This window comes from Corvus hawaiiensis, chromosome 1, assembly GCF_020740725.1.
Source record: "Corvus hawaiiensis isolate bCorHaw1 chromosome 1, bCorHaw1.pri.cur, whole genome shotgun sequence".
NCBI classification, from domain to species: domain Eukaryota; kingdom Metazoa; phylum Chordata; class Aves; order Passeriformes; family Corvidae; genus Corvus; species Corvus hawaiiensis.
This window is the reverse complement of record NC_063213.1, coordinates 97,701,083-97,724,462: the sequence shown is the minus strand read 5'-3', so window position 1 is coordinate 97,724,462 and position 23,380 is coordinate 97,701,083. Positions and strand designations below refer to the sequence as shown.

Here is a 23,380-nt window from a genome sequence, read left to right as displayed (position 1 = left end):
CCTCAGGTTCTCCTCAGTCTGCTGTGCCCTGCTGTTCCTGGAAGCCACGGGAGGTTTTTTGGGAATGTTGCACAGGGAATTTCAGTACAAATCTGTTGTTTCTCCTTGCAGGTGAGGCCAAAATTCTGGAGTTTTTAATGATTCCTGCGTGGTTCCAGCCCGAGGTCCTTCCTTTCAGCTGCAGCTCACTGGAGGTGAGGAGGGAGAGCAGGACAGTCCTGGTGGAGTTCAGGGTGGCTGGGACAAGGGCCAGCACCTGGGAACGTGGGGATGAGCCCCAAATCCCCTGGGAAGGGAATGGGAGCAGAGCCAGATGGATTTGAGCCTAAACTGCCGGGGCTGAGCCGGGCGTGGATCCCAGGGAACCACCTGGGGTGGATCGGGGATCTGCTGTCCTGGATTTTCCATTCCTGGAGGAAGGAGAGTTCCTCTCCCTCCTTCTCCCACCCCCGAGGGCTCCGTGGATCTCATCCCTGATTCCCCCAGGAACGGCTCCCTGGACCCCTGAATTCCCCAGGAGCAGCTCCCTGGCTCAATTTTCCATCCTCTCCAGCTCCATCCTGCTGCCCCAAATCCCTTCACTTCTTCCTGAAGCCCTTTTTTGGAGTTCATTTCATACGAAGACGTTTAATTAGAGAGGGTTTGGTTGGGGTTGGTTTGTTCTTCCCTGACCTGCTGCCCACTTGGCTGCTCGGCTGCGATTCCAGGCCCAGGCTGCGGGAAATTTGGCAATTCCAGATTCTTGGGTGTGTTGGGTTTCAATTTAATTCGAATATAAATTTAATTTTAATTTCATTTCATTTAAAGCTGGGGGAGGGGGTTTGCTATGGAGGCACGAAAAGGGGGAGAGACCTCCCTGAGTGGGGCAGGAAAAGAACAGGGGAAAGGAACTGGGAGAGAAGAGGGGAAAATAGAAGAGCAGCACATGGAAAAGTTGGGGAAATAAAATGCCAGGGCCTGGAAGGCTTTTGGAAAATAAACAGGATAAATAAAGCAGGAGCAGCTCCATAGGATTGGGCTTTTTGAAGTTTCCTGGGCAAAGCGTGGGCAGGGAAACTCAGCCCAGTTCTGGTTCCAGAGGAATTCGGGATTTGGCTTCTCCCTCTGTCAGATTCCATCCCTGGGACTGAATTATTGAAATCCCTGGAGGAATTGTGTTAATTGAGAGAGAAGATTGGGAAGGGCTGGGGAGGGGAGAGCAATTACGGCATCGGAGGGGGAGAGACGGGATCAAGAGCTGCTCCTGGAATTACTGAACAGCGGGAAAGGCGAGGATTTCATCCAGCTGGTGGGGGATAAACTGGGTGAACTGGGCAAACTGGGACAGCCAGTCCAGGGCAGGAATGAGGTCCTGGCGTCCCTCTGGAATATTTGCCTGCATTCGCTGGCAAATTCTGATCCCTGAAGCCAAAAAAACCCCGTGGATGTTCTTCCCAGTTCTCCCTCCAGGACCCTTGCTGGGGATTGTTGGGATGCTGGGATGACGTGGATTCAGTTTTCTGCTGGATTTGTTTGGGTGTGGCCGCTCCAGGCCTGGTTTCCAACAAATATTTGAGGAGATTGTGGAAAAATTCCTTCAAATGTTGATAAAATCCAGCCATTTTTGGGACTGGGAGGAAACCGCTGCCCAGCATTCCCTGCATCCCGTGGGCAGCTCCAGGGGGGGATTGGGGCTGATCCCAAAACCTCTCACTTGTGTCCATGGTGTGTAAAATCCCGCTATTATGGGTAATTAAAATCTCCTAATTAAATTAAGCTCCATCTGGCTGAGCCCGGTGAGCCAAGGACGGCATTAATTAAAGATCCCAATGTTTGCCGTGACCCAGGGCTGGGATGAGCAAATCCCTGTCCATGGCAAAGGGCTGGAGCATCCCAAAATCTGGGTGAATCCAAGGGGAGCGGCACAGGGATGAGGAAAAATCCAGGAATGGCTCGGATTCTTCACGGGGAGAAACCCCAGCTGGAGCTGGGAGCAGACGGTTTTCAGTGTTCGGAGGTTGATGGGAAGGGGAATGGGAAGGGGAATGGGAAGATTCCAGTGGGATGTGTCCAATACTGGAGGCAAGGAGAGGGAGCAGAGTTAAAACCAGGCTGCAATTCCAAAGGTTTGGAAAACACCAGGAGATTCCAAACTGCTCCGCAGGCACGGCAGGATCCCGGGATGCTCCAGCACTGCCCCACTCCCTCATTTATCCGTCATTCCCTGGACAGAGTCCATGCAGGAATCTCCTTTAACGCCGTCTCTTCCCTGGTTTTGCCGTTGGAATTGCGTTTTCCTGAGCAGGACATGGCATTCCAGAGCCCCCCCCGTGCCTGGAACTTGGGATTCCCTCCCAGTCTGGGCCATTCTCCCAACAGGAGTGGGATGGAAGTGCCCATTTTTGGTGCAGTTTGGAAGCAGAGACATCGGAAAATCCTGGGAACAGGGCAGCCTCCCCTCCTCCTGCCTTTTCCCTCTCCTGCATTCCCGGATTTCCACAGCCACAATTCCATGGGCCTGGAAAGGGCAGCAGCTCCCAAACCCCAGAGCCACCCTGGAATGGGATGGGAGCCCCTCGATCCCCCCCCTTTCTGTGCCTTTCCCCCGGGAGCCGGGAGGATTCCGTGGCTGCGGAGCGGATCCTGAATTATTGAAGGTATTTCCACTGCAGGCAGGGGTGGGATTTGAGCCGGGAATTCTCTGCTGAGGAGTCGGAGTCCAGAGGGATTTGAGCTGGAGCTGGATGAGTTTTCCATTCCTGTCCTTGACAGCTTTCCCTGCTTTGTTTGGTTTTTCCAGGTCTGAATTTTGTGTTTTCCCTCCTCCCAAACTTCCTCTCTCCCGTTTTCCCGCTGGATCCCTGCCCATGGATCCCTGGAGCGCCGGCAGCACAGGGATGCTCCCTGCTGGGTGCCGGCATCCCCAGGACCTGCTCCCTGATCCCGGAGGATCCTGCAGCCCTCGGGAAGAGCTGGAAAAGCCACCAGAGCCATGGAAAACTCGGCAGGAGCGCGGTCTGGCACTGGAGCCATCCATCCCTCCTGCCTGGGCAGGATCCTGTGGGAATGGGAGCTCTGGAAGCCTCTCAGCAGAGGGAATTCCTTCCTTCCTTCCTTCCTTCCTTCCTTCCTTCCTTCCTTCCTTCCTTCCTTCCTTCCGGGAGCTGGGCCCTGGCACAGCTCCCTGGGCTGCTCATCCCTCCAGCCTCTCCTTCCCAAAAAACCACTCCAGGATGCTGGGAGAGGGTTTGGGATGGGATTCCCAGGGGTTGTCCTCACCCACGGCGCAGGAAAATCCATGGATGGGGGAGGGATTGGTGGTGGCAGCTCCTCTCCGGGAGAGCTTTGCCCTGTGCCATGGACTGCCGGGAAACCAATCCCGGAGCCTGCTGGAAGTGCTGGAAAACAGGGAATGTTTGATTTCGGTGTTTATGGAGCGGCAGCAGGAGGGAAGGGCCGGGCTTTGGGATCTGATTGGGAAAAGTGGGATAATTCCTGGATCAAACCCAGGCTGCCTCGTGCAATACCAACCCGTAACACCGGGAATTCCAGGAATAATCGTTCCCGCTCTGCCTCCCCCGCGGGAGCTCCCTGGAGCGGGGCGGATTTGGGATGCGGGGATTTTTCCCCGCAGCTCCTCCCTCGCTCCCCGCACGGGCCGTGGCTCCTGGAGCAGGAATTCTCCGCTCCCAGCCTGGAATAATGGCCCGTCCTGGTCTCCTCAGAAACCGCGGCTCCGCATCCGCGCATCCTTCGGAGCCTCGCTCCTGCTCCCGCGGCTTCTCCCGGCCGCGATTCTCTGGAATTTCTCCAAACCGGCAACTTTAGTTGGGGATTTCTTTGTGTCACCTCAAAGGGATTTTAACAATTCCTGTGTCTCCTTCCTCCAGCAAACCCGAATCCTTCGGGAATATTTTTAATTCCCCACATCTCCCCCTCCCTCCCCTCCCCAATCCGAGCGTCGCTCCTGTTATTTCCTGGAAACGCGGAATTTCCCAGAGCTTTCCCAAACTTTCGGGGCTCCGTGAGGAAAAGTCTCCTCGTGGATCGCGGAAGCTTCGTGGATTTTGGAAGCAGCTCCTGGCGGGATGTGGGAGCTCATCCTGAAACTCCGCCAGCAGCCGGCGGAGCTCTCCCAGAGCTGCGGAGAAGGGATTTATTTCGGGAATGTGGGAGCACAAACCCTGCTGCCAGGCAAGGCCTGTCCTGGGAGGCTGGGAAGGAATTTTTGGAGCTGGCCTGGTGCTCTGGATTCGGGGAGTTTGGGGGGAAAGTGAAGGGAAGGGAAGTGGCTTTTTTTGGTCTTTTCTGGAGGAGGGAATGTGCCAATGGAAGTGGGAGATGGAAGTCTGGATGTCTGGGAAGGGGAGGAGGTTGGGAATGTCCCAAAAATAGGAGCCTGAAATTCGGATATCCGGGAAGGGGAGGAGGTTGGGAATACCCAGGAGCTGGGAATGCCCACATCGGTGGGAGACCGGAGTTTGGATGTCTGGGGCAGGGGAGCAACTTGGGAATACCCATCAGCTGGGAATACCCACATCACTGGGAGCCTGCAAGTCCAGGTCCTGGACCCCTTTCCCAGTTCCTGGAAGGAGCCGGATTCGGTCCAGGATCGTGGCCATCCCTCATTCCCAACCCTGCGCGTTTATTTTCCTTCTCCCTGCGGACACTTCCAGAAAAAACTCCAGCCCTGCCTCGGTGCCACCGTGAGCGCTTTATTCCCTCTCCAGGGCAGCGTCGGGGGAGCTTCTGCTCCTTCCCAGGGAATGGAATCCCCGGGCTGAGCTCCCCTTCCCACCCCTCTGCTCCGGAGCCGGGAGCGGGCAGGGATCCGGTCATGGAATCCGCGCATGGATCGGGGCAGGAGAGGATGGAGGGGATGGAGGGGATGGAGGGGATGGAGGGGACGGAGGGGATGGAGGGGATGGAGAGGATGGAGGGGATGGAGGGGATGGAGGGGACGGAGGGGACGGAGGGGATGGAGGGGATGGAGGGAAGCCGGGCGTGAATCAGCGCCGGGGAAGCCGCGGGGATCCCTCGCTGTGCCGCATCCCCGCCCCGCTCCGCCCGGGAACGCAGCTCCGAGGCCCCGAACCCCCCCCTGCCACCGGCCCGGCCCTGCCCATCCCGGCTCCATTTCCATCCCGGGAGCCTTTGGGATGGGAAAACTCATCCCCACGTGGGAGAACTCCTCCCAGCTCCTGCAGAACCGGGATCTGGGGGAGGTGAGGGGTACCCAGGGGCCGGTGGCACCATCAGGTGACTTCCCCCCCCCTTTCCCGAGCTCTTCCCGGTCTCCAGGTGTTGTGACCCGTCCTCCGGAGCCCTCTTTACCTGGAATCACCAACCCAAATCCAGGCAAATCCATTATTGCGCTGAGGAACTCGGGTCCCGACCGTGGCTTTCTGTCCTATTTCCACATCCCAAGTCCAGCCCTCGCTCCACATCCCAGTCTCTCCAGACCCCAGGTCCGGGTCTGCCGCTGCCGCTGCCCCTCTTGCCACGGGGGAAAACGGGAACATCTCCTCTTCCTTCCACGCCCGCGCTTTCCAGGGAGCATCCCCCGCTCCCAAACCACCCCCATCCCTCCCCCCCGCCCCGGGCGCCCGCGGGGCCCCGGGAATCGCGGCGCGGGGCTCATCCCGAGGGGAAGTAGGGGCGGCGGCTGTGGGCGTTGTAGTCGGGACACACCTTCTGCACCAGGCGGTAGTCGGGGCTGTAGAAGGTGATGTAGACGCAGACGACCTTGAAGGGCTGCGAGCAGAGCCAGGCCGCGCGGCTCCGCGTGTGCTCCTGCGAGCAGGTCTTGGCAGGGTCGTAGGTGCACAGCGAGGTTTTCCTGGCCCGGGCCACCTGCTCCGACTCCACGCGGCAGTTGAACACCTTGGATTCCTTGGCCTCGATGAAGATTTGCTGCTCCAGGTCGAACTCCACGGCCTTGGTGGGGGGCACGAGGCTCACGGAGATGTTGCCGTGGCCCGTGGAGTTGTGCTGGAAGAAGACGTTGACGGTGCCGTTGCCGTGATCCACGACCTTGCCCGTGATCAGCAGGTTCAGCTTCACCGTCTTGATGTTGGAGTAAAAATCGCCCCAGCCGAAAAGCTTCTGCAGCCTGCCCGAGGCCGGGCCCAGGTCCCGCGGTGCCCGCGGGGCGAGGTCCCGCCCGGGCCGGTTCTCCAGGACACCCCAGAGCTCCCGGGAGCCGCTGCCCAGCCCCAGGAGGGGCCGGTTCTGCGGCGGGGCCGGGCCCAGGCTCGGGAGGGGCTTTGGGGAGAGCAGCTCCCGCAGCTTCGGCACCGCGGCTCTCCCGCGGCTCCGGGGCTCGCCTTGGTCCGCGCCTTTCCCGGGTTCCTCTGGAGCACAGAACACCTGCACAGGGGACGGAGGGGCTGAGAGGTGGCGGTGGACATCTGACCCCTGCCCAGCCCCTTCCCCACCCTCGCTTCCCTGATTTCCCCTTTATTCTCTGTTTTGTATTTCCCCTTTATTCTCTGTTTTGTATTTCCCTTCTGGCAGCAGCTTTTCCAGCCTTCGTCCCTCCTGGATGCTCCGGGAATGGTGCAAGGAGCCGGGGAGGCTCCAGTTTGCTCTCTGCTGGCTCAGGGCACAGCTCCTGCACCGGGGGGGTTCCTGAGGGGCGGGGGCGGTGCCCACCCTGTGCCCTCACCCCCATGCCCGGCTCCTGGCACGGCCCCTCTGCCCCGCCGGGGCCTGGGGACACCCGGGGCTGTGGCACGGGACAGGACAAGGGACAGCAGAGCGGAGTTGTCACCCGGGGAGCTGCCCTGAGCCGAGCCCGGGCTCCTCTGCCAACTCCGCTCCTGGAACCCCAAAATCGGCACATCCAGGGGCTTCCGGGGGGGCCGGGGGCGCCCGGGGGGTGCTGCAGCCCCATCACCCGGGGCTGGGGGACCCAGAAACCCGCGGGGTGCCCAGGGCTGACCCGGCCGGGGGGGCACCGGCAAGCGGAGCCCGGAGCCGGCCTGTCCCCGGCTCTGCCCCAGCCCTCCCCGGGCTGCCGCGCGGGGCTGGGGGCGTGCGGATTTTTGGGGTGATCCGGAGCTTTCTCCTCGCCAGCCCTGCCCGCTCTCCGCGGCCAAATAGCAGAAGTTTTGGGACGCGTTTTTTTCCCGGAGGTGGGCAGGGATGCACGGATGGATTCGGGAATCGCTGCCGGCTGCCAGCTCGCCCCGTGCCCGTGGCTGCGCGACCCCCGGTGCCCGCAGCCGCCGGTCCCCCCTGCCCTCCCGGCGCTCACCAGCAGCGCGATGCTGCCCTGGAGGAGGAGGAGGACGCAGCTCCGAGGAAGATGCATTTTCCAGCCGGCGCCGCCGCCTTCTCCGTGGCTCCGGTTTGGGGAGGGTTTCGCTGGGATTTTCCGCCTTTTTCCTTCTTTCCCTCCCTTCTCCTCCAGCGTCAGCGAGGGGAAGCGGGGGTCCCCCAGCGAAGCGGCTCCCTACGGCCCCCCCCGGCCCATGGTGGCCCCGGCAGCTCCCGCCCCGCGGGGCCGCTCCGGGCGAGGCGCGGCGGCTTCACCTGCGGCCGCTGCTGTCCCCGTGTCCCCTTCGCTGTCCCCTCCCCTGTCCCCTGCCCGCCCCGCCGCCTCCCGCCCCCCCGGCCGCCCCTCCGCTCCCCCGCCCGCCGCTCGCCGGAGTCTCAGGGAAACTCCGCTGCATCCCCCGCTCGCTCCATCCCCGCTCGCTCCATCCCCGCTCGCTCCATCCCCGCTCCAGCCCCGCTCCCGCCCCGCTCCCGCCTCCCCCGCCAGGTGCCGGGCCCGAGCGGCCCCTCCGGGGTAACCCTTTGGTGCCCGCGGCCCAGCAGAGCCCCCCGAGGGGGTCCCCGGGGGATGGGGGGGGGGGGGCTCTGGCAAAGTCCCCATCGCTCCCTCGGGAGGAGCGGCCCAGGCTGGGGGGAGAACTGGGAGAACGGGAGCGAACTGGGATAGGGGGACAACCGGGGGAGCCGCGGGGGTCGCCGGCTCTGTCCTTGTCCCTCTGCCCCGGGATCGGCTCTGCCCCGGCCCCTTCCCTCTAGGGAAAGGAAAAGGCTTCGGCCACCTTGGTTTCCAGTTTATCCCTCAGGGAATGGCGGGGACGGCCCTCGGAAAGGAGCCAGAGGCCGCTGCTTTGGGGTCTGTGATGGGTTTATCCCATGGAGGGCGGCAGTTTTCCTTTCCCCACCGTTCGGGAGGAGTTGGGATAGCAGGGATTAACTTCCCCTGGGCGGGACCGAGATCAAACCCGGGATTTTCCCACCCTGAGGAGAAAATCCCTCTGCTTTACATCCCTTTCCATATTCCCCCTTTCCCTGAGCTGCTTTGGGAAGCAAGGACGCTAAAAATGGAGCAAATTCCCGGTAAAAGATCCCGGTGTGGTGCAGGATCTGCCCAGAGCCCCGCCAGCCGCCCATCTGCCCGGCAAACCGGGCCAGATTCCCACCGGGATCGCCGGGCCGGGCCTGGACTGGGATTTTTGGGAAGGGGAGGAAGGCCGGGCACCCGCAGCACTGCTCGGCACCTCCTGGGATTCTTGGAAATCCAAATCCAGTTGGAAACCTCGCCGTGGACAGGAATTTCCTGGGGGCTGGGATGGGTTTTATTCCCTGAGCAGCTTCCTGGAGGTCCCCTGGCAGCCCCTGGGGACACGGGGGGACAGGGGGATGCGGCACCTCAGGGTGGGAATGGATTCCTCAGGCAAAGCTGGGATTGGGTGACCTCAGAGTCTTACCCAACCTTTACTGACCCCGTGGTTCTCAGTCTCCTCCTGAATCCCAAAGGAGATCCTGGAGATCCCGGTTCCCGTGCCAGAGGGAGCCAAAAAAGTGATGGATGCCTGCAAAACCCCTCCCTGGTATCCAGGGCTGTCAAATTCCAGAATATTCACCCAGGAGCAGACCCTGGAGCCTCCTAAGAGCGGCAGGAGCGCGGAGCTGAGGAAATCCGGCAGCACCGGTGCTGCCCCGGCCCCGCCGGGATCCCTTAAGGGGCTGCACGTCCGAGATTCCCATAAAAGATCCCCATAAAACCTCCCACTGCCACTGTCATTCCCTGCTTTTCAGTCATTCCAGGCACTGCATCCCCTGTGCAGCATTCCCAGAGCTTTCCAGGGGTGGGCTTGGATCCGTGCCCACTCTGGATGCATCCCACCCGTTCCCAGGCTGATCCTGGATGTGGGAATGCTTTTGGGGAGCAGCTCTGGGGCTCCTCGTGGCTCCGGGGCCGAGCCGAGCTCAGCCTGGCTCGGGATGAGGAGGGAGAGCGAGGGATAAAAACGATTTAATGTCGCTTCCCGGCTTTCCTGGTGCCGGCGGGGAGCTGGGGACTGGAGCGGAATAAACCCGGCTTGGTTTAGGAGCTGCTCCAGTTCCTCCTGTGCTCCCTCTGGAGCTCTGGAAATAGCCCCGGGCTGGCGCTTCCAGCCCGGATGATCCTGCAGCCCCATCCCTGTGGCACATCCAGGATCTCCCGCCCTTCCCGTGCAGCGCCGGGAGCTCGGGAATGGCCGTGAATCCATCCAGGCCGGAGCTCAGGGTCGGCTTTCCTTTGAAACACTCGGGAATGTGATCCCGGTGCTGGAAAATCGGGTGCGATTGGGGTGGGAGCAGGCGGTGGAACGGATAAAGGGAATTTTCCTGCTGTTTTCCCAGGAGGGTCCTGGCTCGGGATGCGGGATTGGAAGGGGGGTCGGGATCCGGCCTCTCCGTGAGGATGGGATGAGTCGGTGCCGAGGGTCTGGCTCTGCATTTGCTCAGCCGCGGATTTCTGGCTTTTTGGGAGACCTCCCTTTCGCCCAGCTCCAGGGATGCGGCTCTCCGGGAGGGACGTTCCTGCCCGGTTTTCACGGAATCCTGGAGCGGTTTGGGTCGGAAGGGACCTTCAAGCTCATCCCATTTCCACCCCGCCGGCAATTCCCACTGGCCCCGGCTGGTTTTGGGAGAGTGGAGGACGCAGCCGCTCCCCCGGGGGTGATTCCCGACCCTCGGGAAGCGGCTCGGGATCCAGGGAAGCACCTGAGGCGTTTTTTGGGTGTCGTTGATGCGGAAGCCGAACCGAAAGGAGCCCTGGCGGCGCTGCCAGGGCCTTTCCCAGAGATTCTTTCCCGGTTTTCTGTTGCCCTCTAGCGGGACCAGCACTGGGAAGAGGGGCTGAGGCTGGGGGGGCTCAGCCCCGCCGGGAAACCGCGGGATGAGAGCCGGGAAAGGAGGGAAAAGGGGACGGGAGAGGCTCTGGAGAGCCCAAAGCCGCTCCCCATTCCCGGCTCTGATTTTGGGAAGCGTTTTCCTCAAGAGGTCTTACAGAAATAGGGATGGGGGGAGGTGGGAGAGACAAACCCGGCCGGGATGAGGGAATTTCCTGGGATCAGGAGATGTTTCGGTGAGCGGAGCTGCAGCCGCGGGCGGGGGGAGCATCCCCGAGTCGGGGATCCGCAGTTATTCCCGGCAGGATGGAAATCTGGGAATCTGCCCCTGGATCCCTGGAAGTGTCCCAGGCCAGGCTGGATGGGCTGGGAGCAGCCTGGGATAGCGGGAATTGCCCCTGCGGGTGGAATGGGATGGGATTTAAGGCCCTTCCACCCCAAACCCTTCCGGGATTCTGTGATTTTCCTCTGGGAACATCCCACCCACCCCGAGCCAGCTCAGCCGCGCGGGGGACGCATCCCAGGCGCATTCCAGGGGGTGCCGGTGGCTTTTGTGGGATGCCGGGGGAATGGCTCGGTCCCCTCGTGCCCTGCAGGAGGAGGAGGGGACACATCCCCATGTCCCCAATCCCCCCCGCTCCCGCAGAGCCGGAACAGCCGCAGGGCTCCAAGCGCCAAAATCCCCAAAAACCTCCAGCCCTGGGAGCTGGGAGAGGCGGCAAAGCCCGGGAGGAGGTCCCGGGAATTTAAAGGAAGCCCGGCAGGAGTGGGAATCTCATCCCTCGATCCCTGCCGGCCGCGGGGAGGGAGCTCATTAATTAATCCGGGTATTGATTAAGAGCGATGGGCGCTCCCAGCCGGGCAGGGTCCAACTTTTCGTGTGGATAACGAGGGTTCCTCCCAAAACCACTTCGCTTTCGCCTCCGGAGCACCCCGGGCTGGATCCCAAAGGATCAAACAACGTCGCTCCCGGGGGAATTATCCCAAATCCCCGTTTCTGCTCCCTTGCCCTGCTCCCAGCCGTGCTCAGGGGTCTTTCCCTTCCCTTTCCCAGGAATAAGGAGCCATTCCCAAGGCTCCCCCCTCATCGCACCGCGTTCCCCGAGCGCTGAGAGCTCTCGCGGGAGCCTGCCGGGAATTTCAAGTGGGGAAAGGGATTTAAAGGTTCCTCCCGGCTTCCTTTCCCTCTCCTGGAGGCCCGGAGGGGACGGGAGGTTCCCAAAGAATTGGGAGGGCAAAACTCAGAGCAAACCTGGGGGGTTCGGGTGCGGCTGGAGCCCAACATCTGGAGCTGGATGCACATCTGGGGGGGCCGCGATGGGGGCACGTCCCGCCGGGGAGGCCCGGGGGACTTCCCTGCCTTTGGAAAAGCCGGGAGAAGGGGGAAGAGGAGCGCAGCGGGCCCTTCCCGCCGAGCGACTGCAGAGGGAAGCAGGGAGCCGCTCCGGGAGCGAATCCCAGCCCGAACGCACCTCCCACCCCATCACTGACCGGGATGAAGCAGGAAAAGTCCTGTTTATCCAGGGAAAAGCGGGACCAAGGATGAGTCTGTCCCGTTTCCCTGCGCTGATTTCCCATCCCCGGCGCCTTTGGGTTTCTCTCCTTTGGTTTTCTCGGGAGCAGGGCAGGGAAGAACTCCTGGATTCTGCTCGGGGAGGGGTTTGGAGCTGGAGCCGGGCTGGGGGTGCTGGGGCAGAGGAGCCCCGAGGGTTCCCCGAGTGGGGACGGGCGGCTCCGGTTTCCCTTCCCGCCCTCGGAGGCCGAAGAGAATTCCCTGAAAACAACCGGAGAGGCAACCGGAGCCTCTTCTCCGGGCGAGGAGCAATCCCGGGGGAAGCAGAGCCGTGCCGGAGCCGTTTGTGCAGGGGGGAGAGCCGGACCGCGGGCCCTTCCCGGCGTTTTGGGTGTAAAACGCAGCTTTTTCCCCAGTAAAGCTTCAATTCACCCAGAACTCCTCCCCTGGCGCAGCAGAGCCGGCGGCTGATCCCAGCCCGGAGCCTCGAACCCAAAAACCTCGGAGGGAAAAAATTCCCGTTGTCCTGCCTGCCTGGAGGAGGGGAGGCTCCCGGGGAGATGCCCGGCCCAGCCCTGCCCATTCCCGCCGGGATCGGCAATCCCGGCCGCATCCCAGGGGATAAACCCAGCACCACAGCGGTTCCTGGCCCGGGGACCCTTCCCGGATTCCCAGCCCGGATTCCCAGCCCTGGGACCAGCAGGGAACACAAACCCGGGCGGATCTCGGGGGTCCCGCCCAGCTCTGGGCGCGCTGGGTGGGATTCAAATAATCAGGGAAAACTTCGGGAATTCTCGGCCCTTGAGGAGGAGAAGGATCCGAGCGTGCCAAGCGCCCTCCGGACAACCCCCGACAGCGATCCCCAATCCCCAAATTCCCTGATTGCGGTCAGAGCTGCGGATTTTTAGCAGGAGGCGCTCGGCCAGGGGGCGGAGGGCAGGAATTCCATGGGGTTCCCGGCGCTCGCACTCCGGCAGAAGCCTGGGAATGCTCCAAGGCGGGGGCGGCCGGCGCTGGCCGAGCTCAGCCCGCTCGGCCCGGAGCCGCTTCCGTGCCGGGGATCGAATTCCCGGGGAAAAAAACCACCTGGGCCAGGGGTTCTGGGATTTGGGGGGGATTTGGGATTGGGCTGGGGGAAGGGCGGGGTCAGGCGATGCTTGAAGGTGGCACTGGGGGGGCTCGGGGGCGTCCCCGGGCCAGGCCCACCCTCCCCTCTGCTTTGGGGGCTCCCCGTGGGTAAAGTCCAGAGTTTTCCCGGGAATAATCCTCGGATTATCCTCAGTATCCTTGGATTCCACCCCAGCTCGGCACATCCTGGGATTCCTCAGCCCCTTCTCGTGGCAGTGACCTCTGACCCCATCCCGAATCCCGGAGGGAAGGGCTGATCCCAGGTTTTCCAGTCCTTGGCCACTGCCCGTGGCTGTGACCGGGATTTGGGGGGTCCGGGGGGGGGTCTGGGGGTCCCGGAGCTTCCCGGGGGATGCGGGGATGGGGGATGGGCTGCACGAGTGTCTTCCCTGCCCTCCCGCCTGCCTGCTTCACTTATCCCAGCGATTTTGGGGGAATTTCTGCCTTTCCCGGATGGGCCCGGGAGTCTCGCGGGGGGAAAAGCAGCTGGAAAAGGAAAAACGAGGGAAGCGGCTGCCAGGCTCTTCCCGGCGCCTTGCAGGATTCCCGGTTTTCCATCTCCAGAGCCTTTCCCACATCACCGGCGCGGAGCAGGAGGCGGAGCTGGCGCGGGCAGGCTCAGACTCCCCCGGGAGCAGCGCAGATGGAGCCGCGCTTGGAAAAGCGTGCTCGGGATAATGATGCGGCTTCTTCCCGAATTATCCCGGCGGCCGCAGCCCAGACAGGGCCGGGAATGCTCCGGGATGAGGGGAAGGGAAGGGAAGGGGAAGGGAAGGGGAAGGGAAGGGGAAGGGAAGGGAAGGGAAGGGAAGGGAAGGGAAGGGAAGGGAAGGGAAGGGAAGGGAAGGGAAGGGAAGGGAAGGGAAGGGAAGGGAAGGGAAGGGAAGGGAAGGGAAGGGAAGGGAAGGGAAGGGAAGGGAAGGGAAGGGAAGGAATATTCCCATTATTCCCATTTAGGGAATATCCTGGACTGGGAGCCTTGGGAGAACCCCAAATTGGACAATACTGGGGGGGTCTGGTGCTTTTTGGGGGGTTTATGGTCTTTTCTCAGGTTGGGAGAGGCCACATCCCATCCCATCCCATCCCATCCCATCCCATCCCATCCCATCCCATCCCATCCCATCCCATCCCATCCCGCTGTGGAGAATTCCTGCTGTCCTTCACCCCTGGGTGAGTCCTGGGGCTCGGGGTGACCCCGGCGGTGGCCACGGGGTGACCCCAGCGGTGGCCACGGGGTGACCCCAGCGGTGGCCGCCTCTCCCGTCTCCGGCCGCTCCCGGGCTCTCTCCCTGTGCCAGCGCCTGTTCCTGCGTTTTATCAATTCCTGCCTGATGCAAAATCCACCCGGAGCCTCTGGAGCCGGGACAAACCCCGAGCCGACCCTCCAGGACGATCCCAGCCTCGCTCCGCCGCTCCACGGGAACATTTCTCCGTGAATTTCCCATTTTTGTGTCTTTCATCCCGTTCCAAGCAGTCTCTCCCTGATCCCGGCTCCCATTCCCACCCCGTGCCCGGGGCTGGATTTGCTCTGCTCCGGCATCCCCCGCTCAGCCGGGGCTGTGCTGCCGGCTCTGGGGGATTTGGGCTGGCTCCCCAGAATTCCAGGGGGGATTTCTGGGGCTGGGAAGCCCCTCCCAGCCCCAGGTGAGCGGCAGGGCCGGGCTGTCCCTGGAAAAGGCAGGATCAGATCCAGCTCCGGCTGCTCCGGCTGCTCCGGCCCGGCCTCGTTGTGGCTTTTGAGGTTTTAGCGAATTAAAGCAGCAAATTGTCCACTGAGGTGAAACCCACACGGCAAATCCCAGTCCCGGGGGATCCTGAGCCAGAACCCCAGGGAGCAGCGGGAGGAAAATCGATTTTCATTGGCGAAAATCGAGCGAACTCCGAAGCTTTTCCCCTTCTCTTGGCAAATCCCTTTTCTTTTTCCTGCTTTTTAAAACATTTGTTTGGCTCGGATTTTCCCCGTCCACCTTTCTAAAGAGTTGGGATGGGGAGATTGGACCGAGATTTCGGGAGAGAGGGATGGGGATGCTCTTCCAGCCGGGTTTTGTCCAAAAAAAAAAAGGCGGAATGAGGAATCTGTTATTTTGATGCGGAGCTGATGAAAGCGCCGGCCTTTTCCAGAGGATTTCTCCAGCCTAATTGGATTTGCTTTCCCCGTTCCCGTGCGCTCCTTGTTTGATTATTTATGGAAAACATCTGGCCGAGGCCTGGCGGCTCCCCGAGGTGGGAATCCAGGGAAAATCCTGGGGAATTTCTTCGGGAAAAACACCAAAATATTGGGGACCCTCCGGGGGGACAGCGGCGGCTGCCGGGAAGCAGGGCCGGGAAAAACCCCAATTCCATGGAAAAAATGGGATTTTCCTGGCTGGAAAATAAAGCTTTCCCCCCCACAGTGCTGGGATAAAGCCAGGGATGGTTTTTCCAGGTAAAAAGCGGGATTGGTGTCCCGGCGTTGACTCAGCCGTGATTAACCCGGTAATTAAACCAATTAATCCCAGGATGGGACACGGGGGTGGTGACGTCATCGCTTTGGAGCTGTCCGTCCTCCCCCGTGCCCGCTCCCGCTCAGATTTTATGGATTTTGGGAAGTTTTCCTCATCTTCCCCACTGCCGGGGAGGCCGGGGCTGAGGGAATTTGCGCCGCTGGAGCCGAATCCCAGCGGGAATCTCCCGTTCCGGTGACGCCGAGCGGGGTCCGGCTCCAGCTGCGCGCAGCCGCCGGCACAGCCCAGCTGCAAATCCCGGGATTTGGGGCTGGGAAAGGGCCGGGAGCCAGGGCCGGGTTTGGGGATTCACCGGGGAAGGGGCGGCAGCTGGGAATCAGCTGGATCCTGCCCGGAGCTCCGGCAATCCCAGGGATTCCTCCTCCCTGCGTCCCACTCTGAAGGATCTCCCAGGATCCATCACAACCCGAGATTCCAAACTCCTTTATCCCGAGTTTTTTGAGGGGGGCGGGATTTTTCAGAAGTCCGAAAAAGGGATGTCCAAATTTTGGGGGGGATTTTGGGGGATTTATCCACGAGTCCCCCTCATCCTCAGGCTCTGCGATCCCCAGGAGCCTCCAGGGGATGCTCCCGGATGCGTTCATTGATCCCAGGAGGCCCCTGGAGCTCCTGGATTGGGAACAGGGAATGCCGGATCCCGACGGGAAAGCGATTCACCCCGGCAGCTCCAGGATTTCCCTGGAATTCTCTGGGATCCCGTTAATCCTGATGGGCTCCCTGGGGGTTCAATACAAATACCTGAAGTGCTTCCGTGGGATTCTTTTTCCCGGGAATGGCGTGCTTATCCCACATGTGAGCAGGGCTCCCGTTCCAGTGGGAATTTCAATGGATTTCCCCTCATTTCAGTGGGAATCTCACTGGAGTCCCCCCCGGTTCCAGCAGGGATGACTCTTCCCATCCCCTCTCTTGTCCCTCATCCCTTTTCTCTCTGTCCCGAGATCTCAAATTCCCTTTTCCAGCCTGGAACTTCTCCCATCTCCCCATTTTTCCGGGAGCCGCCGCGTCCGGCCCTTCCCACCCCTCTCCCGTTTATCCCCGGCTCTGATTCCCTGGGATCCCTCTCGGATTTCCCGGAGCCTCATCCATGTGTTTCTGTTTAGGTGGCCTGGCAGCTTCCCGAGCTTCCCGAGCTTTCTCTGCTGGGAAAAGCGGCTCCAAAAGCCTGGAAATGTGCGAGGGGTGGAACCCGAGCCCGAGCACAGCTGATGCCAGAGCCGGGAGGGAAGAGGAGGGAAAAACATCCCAAACCTGCCAGGGAAAGTGGAAATATCCGCAGGAATTCATCTCCAAATCCATGGAGTGAATCCCAGGCTGGGGCTGGCAGGGCAAGTTCCTCTGGAGGGATCGGATCCCAGAGCCAGGGCCGGCACCCCAAAATCTGGGATACCCGCGCAGTTCTGGGAGCGGCTCCGGCTCATCCCAGAGGGATTTGAGGGAGCCCGGAGGCTGCTCCAGCGCCAGGACCGGGATCCGCAGAGCTCCAGGGCTCCTTTCCCGGGATCTCCGCGTTCCCGAGGGTGGCACAGAGCCACTCCCGCTCCCAGGGATGGGGACAAAGGGACCTTTTAGGGCCGGGATGGGGCTCAGGGCGCGCCGTCCCCACAATCGGGGCTTTGTCCTTTCCTGCGCCCAGGCTGGAGCTTCCCGGCGGGAAGCAGAGCGAATTCCCGGTGTTTTGGCCGGCTGGGAGCTGCGGGCCGGGATCTGCCCCCGGCTCAGGGCCACCCCTGAAGTGTCCCCAGCGTCCCCAGGTGGGGCCTTGGCTCGGTCCCGAGGCTCATCCCGAGGATATTCCCGGCTGGATCCGGGATTTCCAGCCCGCTCCGGCTGCGGGAAGGCCACAGAGCCCCAGGAAATCGTGGATGGTCGCTCCGGGCAGGATTAATTGGCAGGAATTCGGGATTCATTAAGAGGCCGCTCCAGGTCCTGCTGAGGGCAGCAGAATTCCCAGCCACTGCTCGGGGCATCCATCGATCCCGCAGAATTTATTCCCGAGGCATTTACAGGAAACGGCTCCAATCAATCCAGAGCCAATCATCGCCCTAGGAGCCGGGAAAGGGGGAGAATTCCCTCCCTCCCTCCAGCAGCAGCAGGAGAAACCTGGAAAAACGCTTGGATTCTCAAGGGGATCCTTAAAAACGCTCCAAAATTCCCTGCAAAAAGAGCCGGAATCTTCAAATCCAATGAAACCACATCCCTGGGGAGCTTCCCGGTGGGAATTCAGGCTCACTTCCAGCCCGGCTTCCCGACCCCGCGGAATCCAAAGGGATCTCATTTCCCAATCCCACGGGATCACCCTTGTACCTGCACGAGGGGTGGCATCAAACGGGACCCGCCCGGCCCGGAGAAGGGAATGTTTGTTGGGATTTTGGGATGGAATTCCTCCCTGGGAGGGTCAGAAAGGGCTGGGATGGAATTCCCAACGAGGCTGTGGCTGCCCCTGGATCGCTGGGAGCGTCCCAGGCCGGGCTGGAGCAGCCTGGGATAACGGGAAGCATCGCCGGGGATGGGATTTTATGTTTTCCACCCCAGAGCATTCCATGATCCCGCGGTAACCGGGAGCTCCTGCGGCTCCTGGGGAAGATTCCAGAGCCGCTCTGCTCCCTCCATCTGCATTCCCAGGGTTTGCTAACACGGATATCGCCTTCCCTGCCGGCAGAATTCCCAGCCCGGGGGCAGCCGGCACGGTGGGAATGGGATGGATGGGAAAGGCAGCTGGATACAGCCCCGGCTCCGCCGCTGGAGGTCCTGGAGCGAGGAGGAGGAGGAGGAGGAGGAGCATATCCCTATGCCAGGACATGGATATCCCACCCTGGAATCTGGGAAAACGCTCAGCTCCATCCCTGGGCTCCATCCAGGAGCGTTCCCGGGATGAGGCTCTGCAGCCCCGCTGATCCCGGCACATTCCCGCTCCTCATTCCTGCCCCAATCCAGCCCCTTTTCCCACCTGCCCCGCGGGATCGGCAGGGAGAGGCTCCAGCAGCACCGGAATCCACCAAAATCCTGGGAGGATCCCACTCCAAATCCCATTCCCGCGCAAAATTTTGGGTTAACCCCCATCAAATCCCAGGGATCCCCGCCCCAGGAAATCGTGGATCCTCGCTCCAAGGAGGATTGAATTGGGAGGAATCGGGGATCCCATAAAAGGCTCAGGGCAGCGGAATTCCCACCCCGGGGCGGAGGTGCCTGAGAGGAGCCGAGCGAGGGATAACGGGATAAACTCGGACAAGCCCGGCTGGATCCTCCACCAAATCCCGGGAAAATATTGAAGGGTTTTCTTTGGCGCCTGGATCCCAAAGGATCCGCGGAGCAGGAATGGATTCCCGCAAGAACTTTGGGAAGCGCTGGACAATCCCGGGAAAGGCGGCAGGGCCGGCTCGGGTTGGGATCCTTGCGAAGCCAATCCCAGCTCCGGATCCCGGGGGATGAGGGGGGAAGCAGCTCCCGGGAGCTGTTATCCCGTTGTTGTAATTCCCATCGGGAAAGCAGCCCCGGGCAGAGCTTGGAGCGGCACCGGATCCCTCCTGTCCCCCGTCCTTGCGGCACCCCCCATTCCCGGATTCGGGAACAGCTGGATTCGGGAACAGCTGGATGCGGCTGGGATACCCGGGCGGGATCCAGGAGCTGCTCCCACCGTGGCATCGCAATTCCCGCGGCGTTCCCGGCTCCGAGAGCGCGGCTTCCAAAGGGGGAATAAACTCCAGGAGCAAAGAAGGCGCCGCTCCCGCTCCAGGGGTGCCGAATCCAGGGATAACGGCGCCAATTCGGGAGCGGGGGAGGGGCTGGCAGCGCTCCCGGGCTGAGCTCGGCTTGGGGCACGGACCACCCAGAGCCGGCAGCTCCGGATTCCCAGCCTCAGGAATGAATTCCCAACACCCAACACCCCCCCCCCCCCCCCAGGGCCTCTGGAAGCACCTGGAGACCCCCCGGGAACGGGACAAAATCACCACGGAGCCCCCGAGCCCGGAGCGACCCCGCTCTGCCGGGAGCCGGCCCCGCGCCTGGGAGGGGAGCATCCCAAAATGTCCCAGAACCATCCCCAAAACATCCCAAAATACCCAAAACATCCCCAAAACATCCAAAAATACCCAAAACATCCCCAAAACATCCCAAAACATCCAAAACATCCCAAAATGTCCCAGAACATCCCAAAATCATCCCAGAACATTCCAAAACATCCCAAAAACATCCTAAAATATCCCCAAAACGTCCCAAAAATCCCCAAAACATCCCAGAACATCCCAGAATATCCCAGCCCAGAGCCAAACAAAGCCAGGCCTCCCGAGCCTCAGTCCAGCCCGAATTACAGGAGCTCAGCCCCGGTCCCAGTCCCGGCCCTTCCCGGGAATCGCGGCCAAGGCTCCGGGCGTTGGGATCAACACTCGGCTCCCGCGGGATCCTCCCCGTTTGTTTCGGGAGGATTTTTCCCGCTGCCTTGGACACCGATTCCATTCCCGGAGAGCCCCGGCCCAAACCCTCCGAGCTCAACCCCGGGATGGGCCGGGAATCCCATAAATATCCCTGATTATTCCCTAACCGTTCCCTGCCCTCCCTGCTGCATCTTTCCAGGACTCCTGCCCGGGTTCCCATCCCTGGTTTTGGTTCTCCTTCCCAATCCCGAGCTCCCGGAGGCTCCGGGGGTCCCGTCCTGGCCCGGATCCGGGAGGGTTCGGAGCAGCCGAGGGGGTTTGGCCACCCCCGAGTTGTCCCTGGCTGCTGTCCCTGGCTGTTATCCCTGGCTGTTATCCTTGGCTCCGGAGGCAGGGGAGGGAATCTGCCGCCCATGGAGAGCCGGGGCCGGTGGCAGGAGCAGCGCTGGGAACGGAGCGGGATGGAATTCCGGGACATCTGGCCGGGAGCAGCCGCAGCCACCCGGGCACGGCGGCCGAAGGGCAGCGATCCCACGGCTCATCCCGGCTCCTCCCGCTGATCCTGGACCCAAATCCCTCCTGGAGAGACCCAAATCCCCCCTGGAAGGACCCAAATCCCTCCTGGGGGCGGATCCCCGGGATTTCATGGGGATTAATCCAGGATTTTGGGTGGGAGTGGGATTTGGTGTTTACCCTTCCATCCCAAACCACTCCAGGATCCCATTGCTGATGCAGGAGGAGGCTCCGGCGCTTGGAACCACCACCCCCATCCCGGGAAACCCCGCTGGAATCGGGAACAATGGGAAGAAAGAGGCAAACCCGGAGCTGGCCCAGCCGGCCTTGCCAAGGAAAAGGAATTTCGGGAAGTTTTCCATGTCCGGGCTCCCCCTGTCTGTGGGGCAGGTGGAGGGGATCCCGAAGGGCTCATTCCAGCAGATTTTCCAGCCTTTCCCATCTCTGGTGAGGCTGGAGCTTCTCCCATGCTTCTCACACCCTGTCAGGGCCAGAGAAAGCTCCCAGATCCTTTCCCGGATCCTTTCCCGGATCCTTTTCCCTTTCCAGCCCTTCCAGAGGCTCCCACGGCCTCGCTCCTGCAGGGAGCCGGCTGGGAATGGGCTCAGGGAACGGGCTGGGATCCCAAACTGCCCGGGAATCCCTGGGAAACAAACAGGATTCCAGCGGTGCCGGGAAAACCGAGGGATGCTCCGGAGGAGGTGGGACAGGCTCCATCCCAGGGGTGTCCGGGGCCATTTCCCGGGAAGCTGAGCCGGGAATGGGGCCAGGACAGCCCTGAGGGATCCCCAGGGAATGGGGCAAAGGGGAGCACCCCACAGCACGAGGATGCCACTGGATTCCCGGCTCCCAGCACCGTTTGTCCCCACTTCCCCTCCCTGCTCCCGGTTTTCCCTCTCCTCTCCGCAGGGGAGCGGAATCCAAGGTCGCTGGAGCACCGGGAGTGCTGGAAGCTGCTCTGGCTCCGGCCTTTCCCCCTCTCCCGGATTTTTTTGGCAAACCGGATGCCGGGTTTCCATTTCATCCCAGATTTCCCCGAACGGGGCCGTTTTTAGGGAGCTTTAATTCCTTTGTCTCTTCCTTTCCCTGGGAATCCGAGCCTCCGCAGCTGACAGAAACCAGGGAAGTGTCAGCTGCTGGAAACGCCGGGTCTGGGAATATTCCGTGGCTCTCCCCCAAAACCTCCTCCAGGGGGGAAGCGGGGAGGGAAATCGGGATAAGGTTTCCCCTTGTGCCGGAGCTGGGCTTTGTTCGGGAAGAGGTGATGATTTCCTGGGATGATCCCAGGCTGGGGGGGATTTATGGAGCACTAAAACGCAGCAGCTTTTTCCTCATCCTCAGCTGGGATATTTTTCCTGCCGAAAAGCTCTGGGATTTTTCCTTCCTTCCGGCACAAATCCCAGGAAAGCCCTCCCAGCTCCTTCCAGCCTCATAATTCCCACAAAATCACGTCCTGAGCCCCAATTCCCACGCAAATCCAGCCAGGGTCCATCCGCGGATCCCATTCCAGGGATCCCATTCCAAGGAATTGGGGGGTCCGGCGCCTTCCCTGCAGCATCCGAGGGATAACGGATCCCAATCCCGACCCCACATCCCTGCCGGAATTCCCACATCCCTCCGTCCATCCCGGCCCTGCCAGGTGCATCCAGAGCTTAATGGGCTCTCATTGAGCGTGGGAGGTGTGGAGGGAAAGCCGGAGGGTGAAGGGAATTTTTCCTGGGAAAATCCACCTTTTTTAGTGGCTCCAGGAAGCGCTCGCTCCATCCAGGATGGGGCTGCAAATTCCCTGCAAATTTACGGGATGAAGCTGCTTTTCCTGTTCCCTCTGTCCCAGGGAAGTGCGGGATGAGGCGGGGATGGATTTCTCCTCCCGCCCCCCCCCCGGGTGAGCCCCTCCCCATCCCAAACATCCCAAGGGAAGGCACAGGTGGGTTTTCCACATCCCGCGCTCACGGAGAGGGCAGGAAACCCCAAGAAATCCATGGAAAATCTTCCACAGGCCCTGCAAGAGCAGCCGTGGCTTCGGGATGAGGCGCCACGGGTGGATTTTCCGCGCTGGGGAGGGGAACCCATTCCTGGCTCATCCCGAGTCTCCCAGCCCCGGCTGGCTCGGCATTCCCGGGAACCGGCGCTTGGAGCAGGCTCCGACTCGGGTTTGCTGCTCGTGGCCTCCAGTCCCGACGGGAGGGAGGCGGAATTGTTTGGGAATGTCGGGGATGGAGCCGGGGACAACATTCCCGCTGCCCGCGGGAGGGACGCGCCGGGGGCCGGGAGCCTCGGATTCCTCATCCCATCGTCCTTCCCAGGAAACTTCCTGAGTTCCCGGGGCTTCCAGGAGCTTCAGAGCAGCTCCAGGTTCCTCCCGGGAGCGGGGCCGCGGCTCGGATGGAAACTCCGGCGCTGCTGGGCCCGAGCCTTGCCTGGAACCCCGGGATGGGTCCGAGGCTGATCCGCAGCGATGGCGATGGATCCAACCTGGGCTGCCGGCAAATCCCCCGGGATGAGGGGCTGGAAAAGGGCGGGATGAGGCTGGAAAAGGGCAGGATGAGGCTGGAAACGAGCGGGATGAGGCTGGAAAAGGGCAGGATGAGGCTGGAAAAGGGCAGGATGAGGCTGGAAACGAGCGGGATGAGGCTGGAAAGCCGCGGCCCCTCTGCCCTGGGGGCTCCGTGCCCCCGCCTTGATCCCGCTCCCGCCCCGTGCCCGGCTCCGCTCCCGCTTTGCTCCAACTGCTTCCCATTATTTGGGAATGCGGCTCCATCTGGGAGCCAGACGTTGCCCGGGGGCGGATCGGGGCTGGCGTGGGGGCTGATCCCGCCGTGTCCCGCCCGGGGCTGGCGCTGGGATCGGGAACATCTCCAAAGCCCCCATCCCTGCGGGCGCTGCGCCCCAAAATCCGGGATAAAGGGCTGGAGAACCTGCGGGAAAACTTGGGAGGTTTCCCTGCAGGCAGCCAGAAGGAATATCGGGGAGATTTGGGATCGTCAGCTGCAGCTGGAGCCGGGAGCCGCCGCTCCGCTCCCGGAGCCCGGGAAAGCTCAACTTTCCCTTCCCAACTTTCCCTTCCCAACTTTCCCTTCCCAGATTCCCTTCCCAGCTTTCCCTTCCCAACTTTCCCTTCCCAGATTCCCTTCCTAGCTCTGTCCCTCTCCAAAGGGAACCTCCCGCTCCCCCCGGGGCTTGAGTGAAAAGCGCCTCGTGGGAGTTTAATCCGGAATTTTCCCCCCTTTTTCC

General features: G+C 61.7%; 2 protein-coding genes across 2 annotated transcripts; one reads left to right on the top strand and one right to left on the bottom strand.

The window, feature by feature from the left end:
* The first annotated feature begins 21 nt into the window (after positions 1–21).
* Positions 22–4,672, top strand: LOC125333766. Its single transcript, XM_048319971.1, has 2 exons — positions 22–194; positions 2,780–4,672. The coding sequence occupies exon 2, from the start codon at positions 2,847–2,849 to the stop codon at positions 3,897–3,899; it is 1,053 nt and encodes a 350-aa protein (XP_048175928.1). The 5' UTR covers positions 22–194; positions 2,780–2,846; the 3' UTR covers positions 3,900–4,672.
* Positions 4,673–4,903: 231 nt separating this feature from the next.
* Positions 4,904–7,546, bottom strand: NXPH3 (neurexophilin 3). The gene is made up of 2 exons (XM_048320034.1): positions 7,238–7,546; positions 4,904–6,348 (listed from the first exon to the last, which is right to left on the bottom strand). The coding sequence occupies exons 1-2, from the start codon at positions 7,292–7,294 to the stop codon at positions 5,617–5,619; spliced, it is 789 nt and encodes a 262-aa protein (XP_048175991.1). The 5' UTR covers positions 7,295–7,546; the 3' UTR covers positions 4,904–5,616.
* Positions 7,547–23,380: the final 15,834 nt, after the last annotated feature.

Excerpts from the sequence above, each read along its gene's own strand:
- LOC125333766 (XM_048319971.1), top strand. The coding sequence starts at position 2,847 with ATGGATCCCTGGAGCGCCGGCAGCACAGGGATGCTCCCTGCTGGGTGC.
- NXPH3 (XM_048320034.1), bottom strand. The coding sequence starts at position 7,294 with ATGCATCTTCCTCGGAGCTGCGTCCTCCTCCTCCTCCAGGGCAGCATC. Across the intron at positions 6,349-7,237 it reads AGGGCAGCATCGCGCTGCTG|GTGTTCTGTGCTCCAGAGGA; the intron begins GTGAGCGCCGGG and ends TCCCCTGTGCAG.